The sequence below is a fragment of the Bidens hawaiensis genome, unplaced genomic scaffold, assembly GCF_021521415.1.
Source record: "Bidens hawaiensis isolate Kalapana, Puna unplaced genomic scaffold, B.hawaiensis_p1.1 tig00029139_1, whole genome shotgun sequence".
Lineage (NCBI taxonomy): Eukaryota > Viridiplantae > Streptophyta > Magnoliopsida > Asterales > Asteraceae > Bidens > Bidens hawaiensis.
The window spans coordinates 199,525-222,723 of record NW_027494807.1 but is presented as its reverse complement, the minus strand read 5'-3'; the positions used below and the strand labels follow the sequence as shown (position 1 = coordinate 222,723).

The following is a 23,199-nucleotide window of genomic DNA, read 5'->3' as shown; positions in this document are numbered from 1 at the left end:
TCCCCACAAAGGGCGTCCAAAAGGTGTTGAGCCCTCAAACCATCTCTCCCACACGACGTCCCTTTAGGGAAGGATTTGATGCACACCAGTACACTGTCAGTCTCTGCTACAAGGGGAGGCTCTGCTGGTAAGAAAGCAGGCATGGTAGGGGGAGGCATACACGGGTGTTTATCCTCGAGAGCCTTCAAAGTTTTCTTATTAAGTGGTGCGACCCCAGAAGAACATAGAACCTTAACTGCAACGGTAAAATGACCATCGGCAACCTTACGTAAACATTGCTTGACGTTAGAATCCCTATCCTCGCTTTTTTTATCATACCCTTTTTTAAAACCGTTTGGGCTCTCCATCGCAGGTTGAACAAACAAAGACTAAATGAGAGTGCCAAACCCCTCACGATCACCCCATTGGGCTAGCGCCCGCTGTATACTGAGGCATTGACCGGTTTTCCTGTTGCCCGACCTCTTATCCTGGCGGCTGACTGGCGTAAACACACGCAGCGTACACCGAGGTAAAAGTAGCAGACGAATCCACGCATCAACCGAATCAGGCATAGCCACCACGTTGTCCAAAGCTGTGGTCAAGGCTTGGGCAAACGCCATGCGACAACTAAAAGGGATGCTCTTAACAGTTTTAATAGGAAGAGAAAAAACTCGGTCAAGGAGAGCTACATCCACACATGCCTCTCCAGACGAGGAAGCCCCCGTTGTGACACACGGTCTAGGGACTCCTACAATAAAACCCTCCTCATCCCCTTCCCTTGGCATAAACCGAATAACCCGATCTTCATGGTGACACGCCTAACGGAAGGAACGAAGACGCATGCACTCCCAACACAACCATTGTTCAGACAACCTAAGGGCTTCGCAAACAGAGGTAAAAAGATAAGGGTCTTCAGCAATAGCACGCCTCAAAGTATCTTTTCTATCATCCGAACCGAAAAATAATGGATCGGTGTTAAATCGTAAATGGGAAATCAAATGCAAGTGGTTAATGAACGATGTTGGCTAGTGAAACCTATGATAAGCTTATGAAATTGGAACTCTAACAATGTAAGTTCAAATTGTCAGCTAAATAGTGTGGGTAAACAAGACTTCACTAGTTATAGCTATCACAAGAGTTTTGGTCCGACATTCATCAATCTACAAGTCGTCGAAAAGCACAATATTAGAGTTTACAAGTCATTTTAACCAAATTTTACACGTATTTGCACATGCTTCGTGGTGAAAGTAGCACAAAAGTAAATATTTTACAGAATGTGATTTATAAACTCATTTAACATTTCTTTACTCAAACACATAGGCGTCTATATCATATAGACGTGAACACATTTTATCCCTTTAAATAAATTTTATGACGATTGATGAATATTATAAATTATGTATTTTATGTATTAAAATAACAACATTTATGAAAATTAAGAATTAAGCTCGTACAGGAAAATCTTTATAAAGTTTAAACAAATATGTGTTTAGCAAGATTATATTAGTGTCCTTTGGAATCGAGTACAAATGGTTGTAGTTTAAACTGTTTAATAATATAAAACGTGCTAAATAACTAAATAATTGAGCACCAAAAGAAGCCGAATGACCGGCGCATATTAAATTAAATTTAAATTTAAATAAAAAATAAATGAAAAAGACAGGGGAAATACGAAGGCACGAGGAAGCAACAACATAATAATATCGCGTCGTAGAGTAGCCACGTGGACAACAACATAGAGTTTCCCGAATTTTAGCGCCATGTAGGCAGTTAGTTGAAATTAAGGTCATGCAAATTTGTCGTTTACCTGGATGACTTACGTGGCAGCAGATAATGGCCCTCCTACTCCCACCCTCCGTTGTTATATTTTGTAGTTATCCTTAAATCTGTTGGTGTCTGCTTTCAAACCATCATTTAGACTGACACGTCACCATCCATGTGGTCCCCACAGCCAGCTATAGCGCATTTAACCTTTTGTCCGCTTTATATATTTTATTACTATTATTATTATGCTACTACAAATAATAATATGATAATATCGTTGTTATTGTTATGATGCTTGCTCTGATGGATATGGATGGATAGACTAAGCAAGTCCAAACTCAAAACTATATATATATATATATTTCCTTTTTAATAATTCAAATTAAGATTGGTAAATATACATACTCACACGTTGCACCGAAGTTTCAAATCGATCAAGAATCATAAAAACAAGTGTCGTTGGGTTCCGATAGTACCAACATCAATTCAATGCCTATGTTCTAAACAATGTCATTAAAGGAGCAAATGGATCTTACTCTATCGAAATCGGGTCTAATCGGTATAGGTCTCGAGGGTCTTATGGATCTCGCGTGCCTTAGTCGATTTATGTCCACCCTTATCAAAAACCATATAAACGAATACCAATATCGTCCCGATAATACCGACACTTATACCTATGTTGCTCGTTCGACATCAGATAGACTCGTCATAGACAAGTGCGTTAACGACACTTGGTATAGTTTACGACTTTAAGATACCAAAAAATGTTTATTACAAATACAATTTCTTTTTACTAGTGAATTTTGTATGAGAATGTTGAAAATAAACCAATCACCACCACGTATTTAATTTTTTTTTTTAAGTAAAGGTGCAATACGTATAACAAAAAAGAGTACGCTTTAAAATGTAAGTCAACCTAAAGTTGAGGGATCATAAATATTGAAGTGCCAATTATCAAAGTTTAAAAGTTCATGCTTAAGAAATGTGTATACACTAGTGAGCTTTAACTCAATTGACATTTAAGAAGAAGTAAAATATTTGTCCCGAAGACCGTAGGATCTCAAATTCAAATCCGATCACAACGATGTTTTACTGCAGTGGGTCTTAGAACGACATGTTTTTCTTAAGACATAAGATGATTGACTTATGCTACCCAACGTTACTTATGATATTTATGATCACATGCGTATAAGATCTCCTTTTCCTGTTGTTTAACCATGTGTTGTTGGGTTTTTCCTTTGTATTTGATTCAATAATGGATTAGTTAACAAATTTCTTTTTTAATTATTTTTTTTCTAATGAATTTGGACAATGCTCTTTTCATACTAAAAGATCCAAAATAATGAGTCACTAGTTTGATAGCAACTTGAAAAGGTAGGAAAATGTGGTTTCAGGATGGAGCTCGTGAAACACTGTTACCTGATTCAATCATAGATGGGCTTTTGTTCAATGGCATCAGGTGATGGTTTAAGATTTGAGAATTTTAAGGTAAGTTTAAAACCTGATTTAAGAAGGTTTTCTCACAATGATGAATTTTCTCATTATATATGTTCTTGAGTTACTCATGTCTAAAACATAAAACTAGTATGAACGACTAACATCACGTCTCCAATTAATAGATGTGTAAAATAATCAATGTGATTGTAACACCATCAAGAGCATCCTAGTCTAAGATTTTAGTTTAAATTAATAGCATTTGGGTAGGTTTATTTAATTCAAATATGACACACACTATAACTAAAAATGAGCATCATTTTTCAGTTAATCGATTATTACTTAACGGAACCATATATTAATCATGCGATTTTGTTAAGTCAGTTAATTCGGTTGTTGCTTGACCAAACCATATGTTAATCATGTGATTCAATTAAGTCAGTAAATTTATTTATTTGCTTACGCCTGCATGATACATTTACTTTAGCGTGAGTGGTGTTTCCATTCGTTTAATTAACAACCTCTAGGCAACTAAAACATGTAGATTAAATCAGGGTCGTCCTTGAGAGTTCAAGTGCGCTACTAAAAGGACCATTATATATAGGATTGTTCAAGAGCTAAACCGGTGGCTTGCTCGTTATTGGCTAGTTTACAAGCCGAACGGATCATTCACAGCCGAACCAAAATTGAACGAGCGTTTTCTGATCATTGTTCGATCAACCATCGTGCATATTTTCAGTCATTACTTATATTTTTATTTTTTTACTTTAAAAGTTTCTTTAAGGAACAAGATTTAAATTGGATGTAATGTAATACGTACCATTTCGATCATTGTAATCTAATAAACTTTGTCTGATTCCAATCATTATTGCTGATTGCTCTCCAGATGAACTAATATGTACACATGTGAATTGCTTGTAAGATCTTTCTTCTATTTCTAGAGATATTACCATATTTGAAAATTTTAACATGATATTGGGTTGATTGAATAGTAGTTGGTTATGTAGGTTAAGAGGTCAACATCAAGTAAAGAGTTACTTGTTAGGCAAGTAAGCAGGAGACCTATGTCCATAAGCACTTCCAAAGTTTTTTTTTTAATATATAAAGGGGTTCAATAGTTTGCTTGTTAAGACTAAGGGGTGTGGAGGCTTCAGTGGGGGCTCCAGCAGAGCCAAGAACCAATAATATTATGACGTGTGGTAGAGAGAGAAACTGGATAAGGGGGGTGTTGGTAGCGCCCCTCTAGCGCCTGGCCCCTGGTGTGGGTAGCGCCCCTCTAGCGCCCCGCTAGCGCCCCACATCAGCTCTCTCTTCTCCCGCTACCATGCTCGCGGGTGTGTTGGAGCCCCCTCTAGCTTCCCCTTGGTGTGGTACTAGCGCCTGGGGGCGCGAGCGGAGGGGCTCTAGCGCCCCCTTTGAAGCCCCCACACCCCTCAGTCTAATCATTTCAAATTACAAACTAATACTATTTATTTTAATAATTTTACATTTACATAAAACTATTAGATTTTTAAATGTTTTATGTTCTATTTTAAAACATTCACCAGGCACAAATTGTATAATTTTACGGAAACCTTCTTGGGTTCTGATTTGTTTTCGGCAAGTGTATGCAACTAATAGGAGAGAAAACTATTGTTCTAGAATTTGAACTCGAGTAAAGTGGGCTTGTACGTGAGTGATAAGCTTTTTGAAATTTCTAGACAACTAGTTGAACTAAAGTTGTTCGTAAAAAAGCCGACTCTTTTCACATGATGTGCAAAGTGAAACCATATTCCTCTAGCCTGGATCTGTGTGAAAGTGATATGGAAATGAGATGGTATCTACGTGATAGTTTCCACACTCGTGTTTACTCCATCTATCTACACACCCTATGTTCTTAAATTTTGGATTCAAATGTTTCCTTGGAGATGTATTTATTGGTTTCTTTATTTATGTATTTAAAACAAATAATTTAAATACCCAAACCCGAGTTAAGTAGTCATTTATCTTCACAAAGAAAATCAAAAGAGACTCTTGATTTGTCATATCTAAATCTTCATTAAATATATTATAGGTGTTAATACAGCTGTTCAACATTAATCAACTTTAATTATTGTTATTATTAGTTTATCTAATCCCACATAAACCGTTATTCAAGTGTTATCCATGCCCTATATTGGACTGGGGCCACATGACACTTACTCGGTGGCCATAATATCTATAGGAAACTAAAGTCATTTGGTTTTGAATTATAAAACTATCAACTATGTACATTATTATAAAAAGAAACATGAGATTAAGATTATAAATTTCGTATGTAGTAAAGCAAATGTCATCATTTGATGGAATCTAACAAACAATAGATACATGGCATATATGAACATATGATTATGATCGTAAGTTGCAAGTTTAGTACAGAATTTGTAATTAGTTTTCTAATAAGTTAATAACACTTGATTATGTTTTGTGAGTGTAAAATGTTGTGAGGGTCCATCCCTTGTATAACGAAGGTTTTTGATACGTTTTTAATTTTTTAAAATACATTATGCATATTACTTCTTGCTTTCTATGTTAAGTATATGATTGAGCATTCGAGAGTATTATCAAAATAGTTTATTTTATAAGTATCTAACACAAATTAATAAGTTATCCATGCCCTACAAGTTTTCAAACCTACATTCCATCGCTACTTTCGAACACATCATAAATACACTAAATCTCATGATTCTCTTGAGCTATGTCTTCATTTTGTTTTCTAAAACAATTAAACTTCTCGAATGCGAAGCCGCTCTCAAGTTGGTTAAATGCTAATTTACATACCAAGATTATATTTTTTAGCTCAAATTTAATTGTGTGTGCTTATCAAATCTTATTTTCTTTTTTCAAGATGATTAAACGTTCATATGTGCACCAAAAAATTAATTTCACCTCAAATTTTATAGAACTTTTATACGTGCTCACCGACTATTATTGAACATCGAATCTCTATAGTGAGATTTAACATATGTTGGCATTAATGTTGTATTATGTGTTATAATTTCATTTGATCATATATGGTAGGGTTTCATAGTTTCTCTGTGATGACCTTTGTTTTTATTTATCGATCGTGAAATATACATTACTAATGGATTTTGGTGACCCGACTTTGAAAGAATTGTTTGGACATTTGATCACTAAAACGTGATGAGACGATAGAAAGATCGTGAACCGTCATTGTTCGGTGTTTGTGTGCAAATCCTAGGGTTTTTGTTATGTCCTTTGAAAACATGATGAGACCTTGATGCGCGACAATCAAATGGAATTCGTAAATCCTCACTCCTTATCGGGTTTGAAAATGAGATTAAAGCCATGATTCGCCCCTTCACCGGATATCATTCAAACCGGTTCAAATAGAAATCGAATATACGTCTTCACTTAGAAGACAAGCCTCTAGAACAAATTCCCAGTTACCTGCTATTAAATTGAATGATTGATTTAAGTGAAATAATAATTGTAAGAAAATGAAAGGAAGAAAAGTCAAAAACCCCGGTCCACGGCTAAGGAGCTATGTAGGGAGGTTTGTCAAAAGTGGTGGAGCCCTTTTCATAACTCACCCTTCCTTTCTGGTCTTTGGTTAGGTTTTGTGTCATCATCTTCTGTGCTACACCCAAGATATTCTAATTCTACATTATATAATATTAAATAATACGAGTAACATTAATTATTATTCATTTCAAGTGTATTGTCTTAAATCGACTTTCATTTCATTCCCAATATTAAAACTATAGAATATGATATGAAGTGTGTTTTATCAACCAAAAGTTTATTTAATACATTAGCTTAAAGAGAGGGATCGAATAATGTGGATGATAAGGGGAAAGACTATTGGTTTTGAAATTGCACCGGTGATGTTGCACATCTACACAAGTCGTCTTCTATGATGAAACCGCCTTCATTTTCTAATTATGTGATTTTCATCGTCGAGACAATTTTCATATTCATAAACCACGAAGTCTGGTATACGCACTATGACCATCAAGTCTACTCACCCCGCAAGATTGCATAGATGGGGTAACCATCGACTCCTGAGCTAATTACCTTTCGAAAATTAATGAGATATACGTTATAAACACATTATGTATTATTTATTCCAATATTATGGACATTGTATTTAATTAATTTGATGTATTTATAAAGTTAATATGTATTTTTTGATTCCTAATTTGTAAACCTATTTGAATTTAGTAGTATATTAAGAGAACTAAAAAATAAAGAAGTTAAATATACAAACAGGGATAATTTGTAAATATAGTTGAATTAAGAATTATAAAGGGAAAGACAAAAGTAATTATAATTTTTATTTTTATAAGCATAAAATCTCACGTGTAAACCTACTCTTTCGGGCTATGTCCAAGGTTAACTTCTCAACCGCCGTTAGATCGTACTCCCTGATACTTAGGAACCAGATAAAATCCGTAAACCCACGCTCCCTGACAGGTTTGAACCTTAAAGTCATGGCTCATCCCTTAACCTAGATATCATTTGAACCGATTCAAATAGAAATTAAACCTGCAATTCCATATTAAAAGAGTAGGTCTTTTAAGAACAACTTCTCATGATAACAAAAGTAATTATACATAATGTTACCACACATGCTTAGAACAATAATAACAAAAATAAAAAATAAAAGGAGTCGTTCTAGTGCAAGCCAACAAGAACAAGGGTAGGTTTGGGTAGAAGTGGGCCTCCACCTATAGCCGTCCTATGGACCCATTTGTTTTTAATGATGGGCTTTCTGTTTTTATGGACGGTTGTCTAACTGTGGTCGAACTCAAACTGCGGGTGTTGAAAAAGTAGTTGTAATTGGCTCAATAACTTGAAATCCAGTCGGATTTGTGGACGAAATCCTGTCGGATCTTTTTCCTATACGTCGACCCCATCCAAATTCCTATTATATTTCTGGAATTTTCAAATTTTTTGGTCCACTTTGATTTTCTCACTCTTGTTTTGGTCCATTTGAGGAATTTTCCCGAAAAAAAACTAAACAATTTTAAAGTGATTAAAACTATCAAACTGTCAAAATTAGCCAATTCAACGGGTCAAGCTATTTGGTTAGTCGTTTCTCAAAATCATAGCTAGCGGATTGGCCATACAGTTTTGATAAAAGCTATTCAACAAACCGCAAACACTCTAGTAACTGGTATTAGATCTAACACAAATAATTTAAAAAAGAATATTATTAGATATATACTTTTAAAGTCACTTTTGATGAAACTTACTTACTTTCTAATCATTATTCTTGAAGATTTCTTTACCTCTCCACTTTTAATCTATTAAATCAATATTTATTAATATGTTTTTTAAACAAGTGTAAAAAAACTGAAAAATCTTATGATGGAAAACAGAAGTTGGCTAGCGAAAATATAGAAAATGTAACACTTATTAATCTGTTTATAATATTTGGAAACTTGCTTCTTTTTATGACGGGAAAAACTTTATGTTATGTAACAAAAAAACAATCTTCAATTTGATCCAACGTTTTACCTTTATTTAAAGTCTCATGTTAAATCTATGACTCTTCTCCGAATACATGATAACTTTCAATTAAAAATTTATCTAAAAGAAAAAAATTGAGATGATATGATGTGAATATCGTTATGGAAATTCCAAGTTAAATCCTATTAGTTTCCTCCGAGTACACGATAACTATTATTTAAAAATTTATCTAAAAGAAAAATATCTAGATGATATGATTTGAATATCATAATGGTCATCCTTTACGTTCAATTTTTGTTTATAAAAATAGGTTTCGTATGATGAAACTCAAGAAAATTTTATCGACTATAAAATGTTTAAAATATTATATAATAATGTAAATTTAGAAAGAAAAAAAACATGGATAATAGTACCATATAAATAAAGCAACACGTCGATGGAAATAAGTGACTATAAGTCAAAACAAGATTTATATTAATGGAAAATGTACCTATCGTGAATTAACTTGTGTTATTAAGGAAAGTTTGAAAATGTTCTATATGCGAACATCTGGTCCAATATAGATCCAATGTTTTTACGTAATCATATTATTTACGTAGCTCATTTTAGTTGGGCCCAACTCATATACGAAAATTGTAAATTGTTGATGTCTTCACTGTAATTAATATTGTTTAATATAATTGATTTATTTAATATGAACTAAAATTGTAATAAACTATGATGGAAGTTTGGAAATGTAACACACACACAATTCAATATAAGGTTTTAAGGGACAAAACCCTTAAGACCATGGGGAGTTCGAAGGAGGACCGAGGACCGCCTTCGATGGGTAAAAGGCGGGTAAACGGCTATCAAAGTATCAATGGTTGCAATGCTTGATCAGCAGCAAATTGAGTATCAATGGTGACTTGAGTGTGGCAGGCAACTAATGTATCAGTAGTATCTAAATTTCCATTGCTAGAATTTATGCCAAGTACTTTCCACTAATATAAGTATCTAAGTATTCAAAGTTATAAAATGCTAGCCATCAACTGAATCGTTATGATGATTTACCTTTTATATAATTATAATCTTTTTATCTGTTTAAAAGACAAAAAATTAGAGCTTTGTTTATCGGAAAACACATTCTCGTTCTTTGTTGAACTCTTGTTAATTATAGGTGCACAAAAAGGGTTTTTCTAACACTCGGTTCTAGGTATGGAACCAGGTTTGGGTATATGCATGCATTGGCAATATTCGGGTCGGGTTTGGGTCCTGATATTGTTTCTAAACCATACCATATGCACTGGTTTCGGTTCAGGTCTTGAACCAGGTGTTCGAAAACCGGGTATTTGAATATCCTATTTTCGGGTATTGAATTGCAGGTTTCTTCGGGGTATTTTTCAGGCGTAGATTGGATTTTTAAGAAATTGCCCTTTTTGGTATTTTTCGGGTAATTTCAGGTATTTCAAAAACCTGTTCCAGTTCCGGGTATTACCGGATATAAATCAGGTCTGTTTCCAAGTATAGGTTTTGGTACTGACATGCATATCATAGCTGTACCCTATTGATGAGTTCTAATAGTAAAAACCCGAGATTATAAAGAAACCATGTTCCTGGATATTTGAATAAAATATTTGGGCTGATCAGAGTACAAATAACTAAATGCCCATATTGCAAACTATTTATTTTGGATCATATGCAGGGCCCAAACAAATAACGGGTTTATTGACTCCCTCAACACCGACACGTGTCTTATCCACACCCACTGCACTCCAATGTTGTTAAACTCACCGTTTCTCATACCTTCCAGATTCACCACTGTTAAAGCTTCAATGGAGGTTACACCGCCTAATAAACGAGTACTCGTCTGCGGCGGCGGCGTCATCGGCGTATGCACGGCTTACTTCCTATCCAAAAAAGGCGCCGCCGTAACATTAATCGAGCAATCATCAATCGCCTGCGCCGCATCAGGCAAAGCCGGCGGCTTCTTAGCTTTAGACTGGTGCGATGGTGGGCCCGTGTCTTCACTCGCACGTGCCAGTTTTAATCTTCACCGTACACTCGCTGAAGAATTAAACGGTAAAGAATCGTATGGTTACCGTCCGGTTAATACCCTTAGCCTTTCAGTCACTGAGTCAGAAAGTCAACGCAGAGGGAAAGAGTCAACGCTTCCGGATTGGATTGACGGCCCGGTTAAAAGCCCAAAAACTATTGGTACTGAGTCTAGGGGTGTGCGTGAGTTGATTTGGGGTGGTTTTGGTTAATCGGTTTTGAAAGTTATGACGTGACTGTTACTAAAAAAATGTAGTTGAGCTTAAAAGTTTGTACCATATAAAATAAAAAAAAACGACATGACATAATCCAACAAAAATATATAATTCATGATATTAATATACCTTTGACTGTTCACGAGTTGATCCGGGGTGGTTTTGAGCTTGAGCGGCTCAACTAGGATTGAGCTCGATTTTGAAGGTAAACAAGCGTAAGATCGAGCCATAACCAGAGCCGAGCTTGGGTTGATTTTCGCTCGGTTACAAAAGTGAGCCAACTCAGCTCATTGTTTAAAATCATGTTTTTTAGCAAGTTTTATTCGGGATTTTATCGAGTGAGCCACAAGCCGTGAGCTTTTTGAACAACCTTGATTATTTAATACCAAACATTAAAAAACAACATTATATAATTTAACAATGAAATTCAAGTTAATTCGATAACAAACGTTGAACCGAAAACATCTTAATGGTATTATCCGACAATATGTTTGGTGAAAGTTAATCCCAAACATATTGTTGGTTAAATAAATGGGTCGGTTCGGGTATGGCGGGTTTGAAATTATCTTTAATGAAAACTGACCCGCATTTGCCGGTTTCCAAAAATTCATTCAAACCGATCCACTGGTTATGTCGGTTATTGGTTAAATCAGTTCGATTATGCCGGTTATGGTTTGATTAATGGTTATGACGGTTAAGTTGCTCTCCCTTAGGTACGACAAACACTACGGCCCAAGTTCACCCACAATTGTTTACTCGGAGGTTGTTGGAGAAGGCGGTGGCAGAGTATGGCGTAAAGGTGCTTCCTGGTAAAGTTAAGACGGTGGAGACGGGTGGAGGGAAGGTAACGGTGGTGGTGGATGACGGTGTGATTGAGGGTGATGCGGTCGTGTTGGCTCTTGGGCCGTGGACTAGTAAGTTTAAGTTGTTGTCATCTTTGGTTCGTGTTCACGGACTTAAAGCCCATAGTGTAGTTTTGGAACCAAAGGATGCGGATGCGATATCGGCTGATGCTTTGTTTCTTAGTTATTACCCGGCCCATGGTGGACAGCCCATGGACCCTGAAATTTATCCTCGGCCCACTGGTAAGTGTTTGTTACAATAACCAATTTTATATTTTTGTTTTAAAAGTTTTAGGCAAAAAGGCTCAGCTTGAAATTGGAACGGTCTCGTGTTAATTTTGGGCGTTTGCTTATTTGAACGGGCTCCTGTTAATTTGGGCTTTTGTGTAGTTTGAATGGGCTCGGGTTAGTTTGGGCGTTTGTGTAGTTTGAACGGGCTCGGGTTAGTTTTTGGCTATAGTGTAGTTTAAACGAGCTTTGGGTTAAATTTGGTCTGTAGTGTAGTTTAAACAGGCTCGGGCTAATTTTAGGCTTTTGTGCAGTTTGAATGGGCTCGGGTTAATTTTGGGCTTTTGTTTAGTTTAAACGATCTCGTATTAATGTTGGGCTTTTGTGTAGTTTAAACGGGTTCGGGCTAATTTTGTGCTTTTGTGTATTTTGAACGGGCTCGGGTTAAATTTGGGCTTTTGAGGAGTTTAAATGGGCTCATGTCAGTTTTGCATTAACTCGTACACATTAAGTTTAAACGAGCTCATGGGCCATGTTCGTGTCGAGCTTGAAAGTTTTGCTGGATGACCTGTTTAACATCAAATTATTAAAGTTTTAACTATAAATGTTTATAAAATGATGTAAATTTGTAATTTGAAACAAATATGCAAAAAAATTTGAAGAATAAATATTTGTTTTTTATGTATCAGCAAGGGAGTAAAATTGTTGGGTTTTACAGGAGAAGTGTACATATGTGGAATGTCTTCCCAAGAAGAGGTTCCCGATAACCCGGAGGAGATCGAACCGAACCCTGACTCGATCAGGGTATTAAAACGGGTAGCTTCGACGGTGTCAAGCTATTTAGGGGAAGAAAGTGAGGTGAAAGCAGAACAAGCGTGTTTCCTACCTTGTACTGATGACAGTGTTCCTGTGATCGGTGAGCTTCCGGGCATGAAAGGGTGTTATGTGGCGACAGGACACAGTTGTTGGGGGATACTAAACGGGCCTGCCACGGGGGCTGCCATGGCCGAGCTTGTCATGGATGGTTGCTCCACCATTGTGGATCTTACTCGGTTTAGTCCGGCTCGCTTTGTTGGGAAATAAGTTGATATTGATGGTGAATTGTGTTGCAGTTATTTTATTTTGGTGTATTTTTATATTTTTACTTGTGTGACGTAAGTGTATTTTATTATATAATTTTTACACATATTATATTATATAATTACATTGAGAAATACAATGTGTTAACCTTGTGATTGGTTTAGGGGAGTTATGTTGTCACAAAATTTAACTTGTTTGTCAAGCTGACCATATGTATGTCATTCATGAGCTCAATTTAACTTGGTTTAGGGTCTTATTTACCTTGTAATTGTTTTAGCGCGCAATATCCATTGCATGATCATGTCAATCATTAGTCTCGCCATAGGCGGATCTATGGGTGTTTTGACCAGCATTCGACGTGAGAATATGTACTTTAGTAGACGGAGTATATGAACTTCTTGTCTTATTGGATCATTGTTGAGAATTGAGCTCACTATTAGCCCATTAGAATGATTCTGCTTAAGGAGAAGCCCATGGTCATGAGTATGAGCCCATTAGAATGAGGCATTAAATCATTAAAACTACTAATTCATAACCCAGCCTCAAAAATCATAAGATTCATTCCATAACCTATAATAAAATGCTAAAGACTTGTTTAAAACAAAATGGTGTTTGGAGGTGCAGTTTCACAATAAGGATTCCCCATTCGAAAATATCAAATAAACATATCGACTTATAGCGCGCATCAGGAAACAAAAAGTATGTAATCACATTTATAGATGAATCATCTAGGTTTCGCTATATAGATATTGTTTGCATATTATAGATGAAGCTTTATGGTAGTGGATGGTTGATGTGATGCCGTGTTATGGTAGGGGGATGGGTGACGTGATGTTGTGGTAACTAGTAAGATCGGGAGCACCACCCAACCCACTCCGTAGTCCACACCATCCAACATGACCCTGATTAGATGTGTATGGGCCGAAAGGGATGGCGAGCAACGTACCATATATGTTTATTTCTATGTATAATCAATTTTACACTGGAAAAATCAATTACGAAGAAAAACTTGTAAAATGAGATTGATGTGAAAGATAGACATTCTTTGCATAGTTGAAATATGAAAGATGGTTAATAGAATAAATGGGAAGATATAATTTTTGTTATTTGACGTTGTTATAGAAGAGAGATATCAAAGATAGTTGTCTGGTGAAATACAACAGCTCTTTCTCTGTTTTTTTAACTAAATGAGTGTAATCGGTTGTCGGGTGACTTTAAAAGATTTAGCATATGTATACAACCAATCTAATCCGAGTTTGAATTATAGAACAGTTGTGTTCTCTCTATTAGTGGCATACACTCGTTCCTATATCAGTGGTTGAATATATGTATTTAAGTCAAAGTCTTATTATTACTATTACTATTATTATTATTTAATAATAATTATTATTATTTATGTAGCAAAATAGGAATATAGAGTTAAAAAAGTTCAAAGAAACACTCTATATAATTTTGTATTTATGTTAAAAAAGAAAGGAAAATATTATACGTAATCACGTGGTGTTACAGCTGGGATATAGCTTTTCTTTTTGACTAATTTAAGATTTTGGAATGTAATCATTTACATAAGTCTTTTGAAAAGGTGACTTTTTACTTTTTAGTTAGTGGGAGTGAGTGAAAGCTTCCACTATGCCCTACACGTACAACCGTTTCTGCACAACGTACAACTATTCTTCCTGCTTCTTTTAATCCTCTGGCAAAGGGTATATTTTTGGGAATTACTGGCCTTCCCGAGCATCAAACACATGGTTAACGACAACCATATTCTTGTATACAAAATATAAAACAAACCACGCCCTGTTTGCGGTGCGCACATATAATGTATATATGTGTGAACCCTTGGGTGGGCAAAAGTAAAATTGCACTAATTTTGACGTTATTTTACTAATCACGTGAAAATAACGTTAAAAGTGGAGGAAGGTTAATCAGCCATCATGTGGTGGCGTTGATAGCCGAAAGACAAGGGCACATGCACCAATCAGCCGGTGTCCCGATGATTGAGTGTTATGTGTCTTATGTCCAAGGCTTGATTCAAAACTACTATCGAGCCGGGGTCTCACCGGAAGCAGCCTCTCTATCCCTATGGGATATAGGTAAGGCTGTCTACATCTTACCCTCCTCAGACCCTACCATAGCATTGTTATTGGTGGGATATACTGAGTACGATGATGATGATGATGAAAATATAAAACAAACCATGTTCAAATTAAATATAAGTTTATAATTTGATAAGTTATAGACATAGCTTTATAGGCCACTAATATGAAAGGAAAACTTAACCGGATTATTCCCCCACTATAAAAATATTAGATTCTTATTAGTTTTCAGTCATAACATCTTAAAAGTTATGTATACAATGTAAGTTTCGGTTTATTTGGTCTAGTTTATTACTAAGACTGTGTAGTGGAGGGGCTATAAAATGGGGCGTTTTGCGTAATGTGACGTCCAGTCAGCAAATGATGTGTTTTTGTTTTTTGGGTGTAATGATGTTGTAGCCCACCCACAATTCGCCCCATTTGTAGCCTGGGGGAGGCGGTGTTCGCGCCCCATTTCGCCCCTATTTCTCGCCCACTACACATGGCCTAAGGCACTGGTGTGTGTGTTTCTGATTATATAACTAGCTCGTATGGTTACTAAACACTTAATTTCAAAAGAATAAAGAATCAGCTAGCAAACTTTTTGTTTAGAACATTTATATAAACATTTTTAAAGAATATCTAAGATGTTTATTTACTTTTCATCTCATTAGATAAACAGCTTCTAATACATAGAACTAAAAGAATAACTTCAAATTAGTTTTTAAGGCTCGAAACTAAAGTTAAGTTGGCTAGGAAATAGATTTAAGACAGAAGACTCATGGTCGAACACTAGATCCATCATGTTCTTCTAGAATATTTTCTAACATAGTTAATGCTTCTTATTTTAAGAGTGATTAATGGTACATAATTGACTTTATACGTTATATTATTGTATTATAAGCTTTGAATGAAACAAAGAAAAGGTTTTAAAGGCTATAAACGTATTTTTTTGTGATGAATTCAACAAATTTGGTTATTTTCTTATCATTTTTTAATGTAATTAATTTCTTGTCTAGTTCACATCCACTTCAATTACTTGAGAACTATATAAGTCAGTAACGTATAAAAAGATTTAAATTATTTTAATGGGTGATTGGTATAATAATTACTATGATATACGAGACCGGGTCAAATGAGGATTCATAGATCAAGGTTTGACTTTACCACAACAGCCTTGCCTAACTTTCTATTGGCTTGGGTTTGGGAGTGGATAGGTGGCACATGAGTGATGAGTGTGTGAAAAGTTTATTCATTATTTATTGGTTTAAAGTAATTTTTATCTAGAACAGGTAACAAAAAACAAGAATTGCTAATATGTTTGGACAACTTTAAGTGTTAGTTAGGGTGTTTGGGTTAGTGCATTTTAAATAAAAAGCCTATGGTTCTTTTCTATTATTACTCCTTCCGTCCCATTATAAGTGTTCTAGTTTGATTTTTCAAGTCTTTTTTGTTTAATTTTGACCGACAATATTTTTGTTTGTGTTATATAATACTTGATGTAAAATATATGAATGGATTGGTTTAAATGTATTTTACATTAATATAATTTTAATCAAGTATTATATGACACGAACAAAAATATTTAAGGTCAAGGTTGCAAAAGAAAAACTTGAAAAGTCAAACTAGGACACTTATAATGGGACGGAGGGAGTATTATTTAGGAAAAACTTATTAGCTTAATTAATAATTAGCATTCATTGAAGAAACACCCCTGATCCAAAGCTTCAAAATTAATATGTTTAGACAACTTGAAGAGTACTTAGGGTGTTTGGGTTAGTACATTTTAAATAAAGCCTATGGTTCTTTTTTTTTTTATTTTAGGAAAAGCTTATTAGCTTAATTAACATTCTTTAAAGAAACACCCATGATCCAAAGCTTTAAAAATATGTTGTTAGGTGTAATAAGTTGATAATGACGTAGAGTTTTTGGCCTTATGATTAGAGAAATAAGTTAACAATATGGATGTTTGCTTTTTTTGCTCCCTAGTTTTGAATCGTTGCTTGTGTCTTAATTTCATGTCGCTTTGCGATTGAAGTTTAGAGTGAGATATCTCAGTGGAGTGGATGAGGCTCATCTAGAGTCTCGACTATTCAATATGTTGTGAGCTATTTTGCAGTATATGCATCTTTAAAGAAAGTAAAACATTCATGCATAATATCTTTTTTATATTTATGAAAAGCTTGAAACGTGTTGGTTTTAACAAAGCAAGGCATTGAAGTCACGCTAGTTTTGTTTAAGGGTGTTGGTTGGTGGCCTAGTGGTAGAGACAAAAATTTTTAAACACCCGAAGGTCCTTAGTTCGAGTTGTGAGAAGTAAAATAAATTTGACTTTGAAACAAACTTAGTCTTTGATCAGTTATGGTTATGTAGAGAACAAACATAACATTGTATATGTTTTTTTTCATATTTGAACGATTTGTTTTCTTGTTGAAAACTTATTTGCATGCTTTTATGTATTTCAACCGTCTATCTTAGTTTTTAAACATTTAAAACGTAAACACAAGTACTATAGTGCACAGGGTTGTTTCCATCGATTCCACTAAAAGTCATGAATTCTCTAAAGCTTGTTTAGTTTTTTTCACATTGTGAAGATAACGTTTCACATAAAAAAGAAAAACACTACTTTTATGTTTATGTTGGTAGCGATACTTCAATATTAGAAAGTACAAACATATATATATATATATATATATATATGATATAAAAGTCAATCGTATGATTATGAGGTTTTGCAACTGTCCCATTCTACATGTGGATGCTGTCACCTACCAAATATGCTATTCGTACGTTTAACATAAACATGAAATCTCAAAAACAGAATTTGTTAAAAAATAACCAAATACTATAGTTAATCCGTTTAAGTAATAGTAACCAAACTTATATTTGTTTACTAGTTTGAGGCCCGTGTGTTATACGGGTAATTGTTGAAAATTTTAAACTTTGACCATTAAATGAAATATAGTAAATAAATTGATCATATATTGTTAATACAATTACAATTAAATTAAAATTATAGAAATTACATAACTAAGATTATACAAATATGTTAAAAATAGGTAAAAACTTCCTTTTACACTACATTTGTGATTGTATTAGCATGTATACATTGTTTATCAAAAATCAAAATTTTTAGTCCTTGTCTGCTTATAACTTTTAATAAAGTAACAGTTTATTTGCTTAACTTAATTTTAAAACTTAACATCTATAAAATTTTATCAAAAAATGTTTTTAGAGATGAATAAAAAGTTAAAAACCTTTAAATAACTATTGAAAGACACTTAAGAAACTCTATTATTAAAGTACAAAATCTTTTTATCCTAAGTACTTGAAAGTTGTTCCAACTCGCATCTCATTCCCTGTAATTTAGAGAAATTTTTTATTTTATATGATACCTTATCTCATTCTCTATTATATTCTCTATTATTATAGACATTATTATAGATATTAAATTAAAGACTTGTCATTCTTTAAATTTAGAGGTTTATTATGTAATCTCTATCTATTTTTTCTTTATATTTTGTAAGTGAGAAAGAAAATAGCAAATTTATTAATTAATAAATATTGATAGAAACATAAAATGAGACGTAAGAGACAGCTATTTAAAAATTAAACCAGTTTTATAAATAAAGGACTTTTAGCTAGATAAAATATATAGATAATAACCATGGTTGTAAAAATTATGTCCCAATTAATCGTTAATCAATACCTCATCTCCTAGTCATAAATTAATTGCTATTTGGTCAAAATCAGTAAAATTAGAAAGTTAATATATAAAACTTGATATACATGTCTCTATTTAAAAATTTACATATAAATTCAATCTTAATCGTCCACACCCTACCGTCCGACTAGCGCTCAACGATTTCTATAACATATTAATAACAGAGAATGTATTACGAATGCTCTTACCCGGTATATTCAAAGACCAAAATAATTTTAATTTTTTTTAAACGACTATGTATAATAAACAAGATATAAACGTACGACCCAAAAAAAACTTGACACGAACCCAATATAACAAAAAGAAAAAAGACAAAATAATTATTTTACTTTTACTTGTTGCGAGAAATAAAAAAATTCATAGAGCATTAAATATTTTAGCATTATCTCGATAAAACTTTAATAAAAACAAATTACTACGTAAATTAAGTATAATTAACTAAAGTTTGATAAAGTCAAATTCATATAATTTCCAGCATTTAACATCTATGTACCAACTTCTATATTTATTCTCTCTCTCTCACACACATAAATGCCATTCTGATTTTATTAACTCATAAATCTCACATTCTTTCAACAAGACATGTATGATTCCTCTTCACAAACACCATGATAACCATTAGCAACTTAATCCTTCTACTCATAATAATAACAACCCATCCAACCTTCAGTCTCACAACCGACGGCATCCTCTTACTCTCATTCAAATACTCCGTCTTATCCGACCCGACAAACGCATTATCCACGTCCGACGACACTCCATGCTCATGGAACGGCGTCGTTTGCACCGATACACGTGTCACCGGAATCTCACTTCCTAATTCCGGACTCATCGCATCCATTCCCGCCAATTTGGGTTTAATCGAACACCTTCAAGAAGTCAACTTTTCCAACAATTCGGTCAACGGGTCAATACCCTTATCGTTATACACCGCACCGGAGCTTCAGGTGCTCGATTTATCGAATAATTTAATCTCCGGCGAGGTTATTGAACTTGACGGAGGTTGGAATAGTCTCCGGTCACTTAATTTTTCCGGTAACTTATTAACCGGAAAGCTGCCGGAAAGCCTTGCGATGTTACCCAACTTGACGGTGGTTTTATTAAACGATAATTATATCTCCGGCGGGTTTGATTTTATTAAAGTTTTGGATTTATCAAGCAATTTTATTAACGGGACGTTACCGGATAATTTTGGCGGCGGTGGTGGTATTGAATACTTTAATGTTTCACATAATAATATTTCCGGCGGGATTTGCGAACAAGATTCCGGCAAATGCGAGGATTGATTTATCGTATAATAATCTCACCGGAGCTATTCCGGAATCCGGCGTGTTGTTTAACCAAAATGCGAGTTCGTTCGCTGGAAACCGAGGGCTTTGTGGGAAGCCGTTCAAGGAATTATGTGTTATTCCTTCAACGGCTTCCACGTACCCGCCAGCAATCGCGGGTTTCCCCGAAACGATCCCGTCGTCTCATTCGAATAATTCTTCGAATAATACATCCGGTTCAACATCGAAAAAAAAAGGGTTTAAAACGAGTACGATAGTGGGAATTGTAGTAGGAGATGTTGCGGTGGTGGCGATTTTAGTGTTTATTTTTATTTATATATTGAAAAGACGTCAGCTTGTTCACCAGCCGTTAATGAAAAAGGTGCGAATAATCAAGATAATGAGTGGGAGGCGTCATCGGACGGTGACGAGCGTAAAACGTTGCGGTCGTGGGGGTGTATTATTAAGCGAAAAAGTGTCGAAGGCGAAGAGTTAAGTGAAATGTCTGGCTCGGATACCGAAAGGGTAGAATCTGAAAATAATAATAATAGTAGTAATAATAATAACAATAAAACTGATGATTTAACAACGGGTTGGTGACGGTTGACGGGGGAGGAAAAGGGCTCGAGCTCGAGACGTTGTTGAAAGCGTCTGCGTATGTACTTGGGACGTCAGGGTCAAGTATTATTTACAAGGCGGTGTTGGAGGATGGGACCGCGTTGGCGGTCAGACGAATTGGGAAAATGGGTTGGAAAGGTTTAAGGACTTTGAGAACCAGGTTCGGCTGATTGCCAGACTGGTTCACCCGAACCTGGTTCGGGTCCGTGGATTTTATTGGGGTGCGGAAGAGAAGCTTGTTATTTACGACTACATTCCCTATGGTAACTTAGCCAATGCACGTTATAGTAAGTCATCTTTTACTCTATTTATCTTTCGGTGCAATATAGCATATCATGTGTGCACATTAGAAAAAAAAGTTTATTTTAGTAGTAAAACACAAAATAATTTGGTAACAATTAGATTGGGTATGATTGCATGAAGTGACTTCCATGATTTTTTTAATACTTATTTTTATTTGCAATTCACAAAAAAAAAATTAATTTTAAATTTTGTTAAATCATTATAATAAAATGATCCAATTAAATAGAAGACAGGCATGCGGGCAACAAGTTACGCCGTCACCTCCTCCTTTTGAATGGCAAAACATATCATACTAAAAAAAATTATCGTTCTAATTTGTTACAACTTACACGTCCTCGGTAAAAAAATAAAAATTGGATCCACTACACAGGTTAGAGTAATAAGTTAAAAACTTTTTTGGGATAGTTTTTTATTGTTATAAACTTAGAATAATTAATAATTGTACATAATTATAATGTTATTGTTATAATAATGACTTTATTTAACAATATATCAAGTTGCATTACTTTTCAAGTTTGGAATTTTCTCAATAATTATTTTATGAAGGCTAAGATTTAAAGAATATAAAACACTAAATATTGTAATAATGTATGGAATAATAAATATAATTTTATATTTTCACAAAATTCCTCAGCATGCACATGCGCAATCTAGCTTTCCAACTTTACTAATGCTAAAATGAGCTGTTGACGGTGACCGAGGTGGAGTAGTTGTAACTGAATCCTTTGTTTTATTAATACACTGACCCATGGGCCATGGCGTATAATAGCAATAAAGGTCCTTGACTACTTGTATCCACGAGGTTTATAAAATATAACCTTAACCAAATAATTCCTTACAAAACAAACTAGATAATATATTTTTCTCCGAAAGTATACAAATTATTTACTGTTGTGTCCCAAATCATTAACACGCTTTGTTGACTTGTACCTTTTGTAGGAAAAGTTGGATCATGTGTAGGAAAAGTTGGATCATCGCCTTGTCCGCTACAGTGGGAAGTTCGGCTTACGATAGCAATAGGCACGGCCCGTGGGCTATTGTACATCCATGACAAGAAGCAAGTGCATGGGAATCTCAAACCGAGTAATATTTTGTTAGGGTCCGATATGGAGCCCAAGATAGGAGATTTTGGGCTTGAAAGATTGCTGGCTGGCGATCAGAGTTGCAAAGTAGGTGGATCGACCCGAACCTTTGGTAGCAAGAGGTCAAATACTTCGCGAGATGGTTTCACAGATATGGTCATTGGGCCAAAGTTGAGCCCAAGCCCAAGTTCTATGGGCTGCATTTCACCATATTATGCACCCGAGTCGCTTAGGAACCTAAAGCCCAGCCCAAAGTGGGACGTATACTCGTATGGTGTTATATTGCTTGAACTTCTAACTGGAAAGGTTTTTGTGTCGGACGAGTTTGGGCCCGCTAGCATGACGTGGAGCGCCACGTTGACGGTTGAAGAAAAGAAAAGGGTGTTGCGAATGGTTGACGTGGCGATACGTGCTGACTTGGAGGGCAAAGAGGCGGCTTTGTTGGCGTTGTTGAGAGTTGCTTACAGTTGTATATCACCGGTCCCACAAAAGAGACCACATATGAAAGAGGTGCTACATGCTCTTGAAAAATTTCCATTTGGAGAGATGTGTTATTTATGATTAATTTAAACTAATAATTGGTTAGTTTTATTGTCTTGTTTATAACTGATTTTAAAACAAGTAGAGCTGATGTAGAATGGCGAATTTAAACATTTTTGTATATGATAACTTTTAATAATGGTTGTATACTATTACCAATCTAATACAAGGAGCTTGGCCTTGCTTATGAACTACATAATGTTTTCACCAAGTCTTTGTGAAGCTTTTGTGTAATGTTTTTTTTTTCACATAGCCATTTCTTATTATTTTTTATACATTTAAGTATTTTATCATTTATAACGTTTAACTATATTATTTTTAAATTTTTGAGTAACGGCACATTGAGTCCGTCGCGGTACTGCACGTTTAATTTTATCCACACCACGTCGGTAAAACGATATTTGTATCCGCAATAAAGTATATAGGTTTCGTTGAGTGTCTGTATGGTACCAATGCCCAAATTGTTTATTTGTCGTGTCGAAAGGATAAATTGTTACGATGTGTTTATTTATATATCTGCGTTTTGATATTTGGGTCTAGGGCTGTAAATGAACCGAAC

General features: G+C 34.8%; 1 protein-coding gene and 1 pseudogene across 2 annotated transcripts; both read left to right on the top strand.

Moving 5' to 3' along the window:
- Window positions 1-10,376: 10,376 nt before the first annotated feature.
- LOC143578326 (D-amino-acid oxidase-like) lies at window positions 10,377-13,155 on the top strand. Its single transcript, XM_077061939.1, has 3 exons — window positions 10,377-10,827; window positions 11,594-11,965; window positions 12,669-13,155. The coding sequence occupies exons 1-3, from the start codon at window positions 10,389-10,391 to the stop codon at window positions 13,031-13,033; spliced, it is 1,176 nt and encodes a 391-aa protein (XP_076918054.1). The 5' UTR covers window positions 10,377-10,388; the 3' UTR covers window positions 13,034-13,155.
- A 6,282-nt stretch (window positions 13,156-19,437) lies between these two features.
- LOC143578325 (putative LRR receptor-like serine/threonine-protein kinase At4g37250) lies at window positions 19,438-22,683 on the top strand (annotated as a pseudogene). The gene is made up of 2 exons (XR_013143241.1): window positions 19,438-21,002; window positions 21,979-22,683. The product of XR_013143241.1 is annotated as a putative LRR receptor-like serine/threonine-protein kinase At4g37250 (transcript).
- The last annotated feature ends 516 nt before the right edge of the window (window positions 22,684-23,199 follow it).

What these genes read in the sequence shown, in the direction of transcription:
- LOC143578326 (XM_077061939.1), top strand. Translation starts at nt 10,389, where the DNA reads ATGTTGTTAAACTCACCGTTTCTCATACCTTCCAGATTCACCACTGTT. An exon ending in TAAAAGCCCAAAAACTATTG is followed by an intron (nt 10,828 to 11,593) that starts GTACTGAGTCTA and finishes GCTCTCCCTTAG; the next exon opens with GTACGACAAACACTACGGCC. An exon ending in AATTTATCCTCGGCCCACTG is followed by an intron (nt 11,966 to 12,668) that starts GTAAGTGTTTGT and finishes TGGGTTTTACAG; the next exon opens with GAGAAGTGTACATATGTGGA.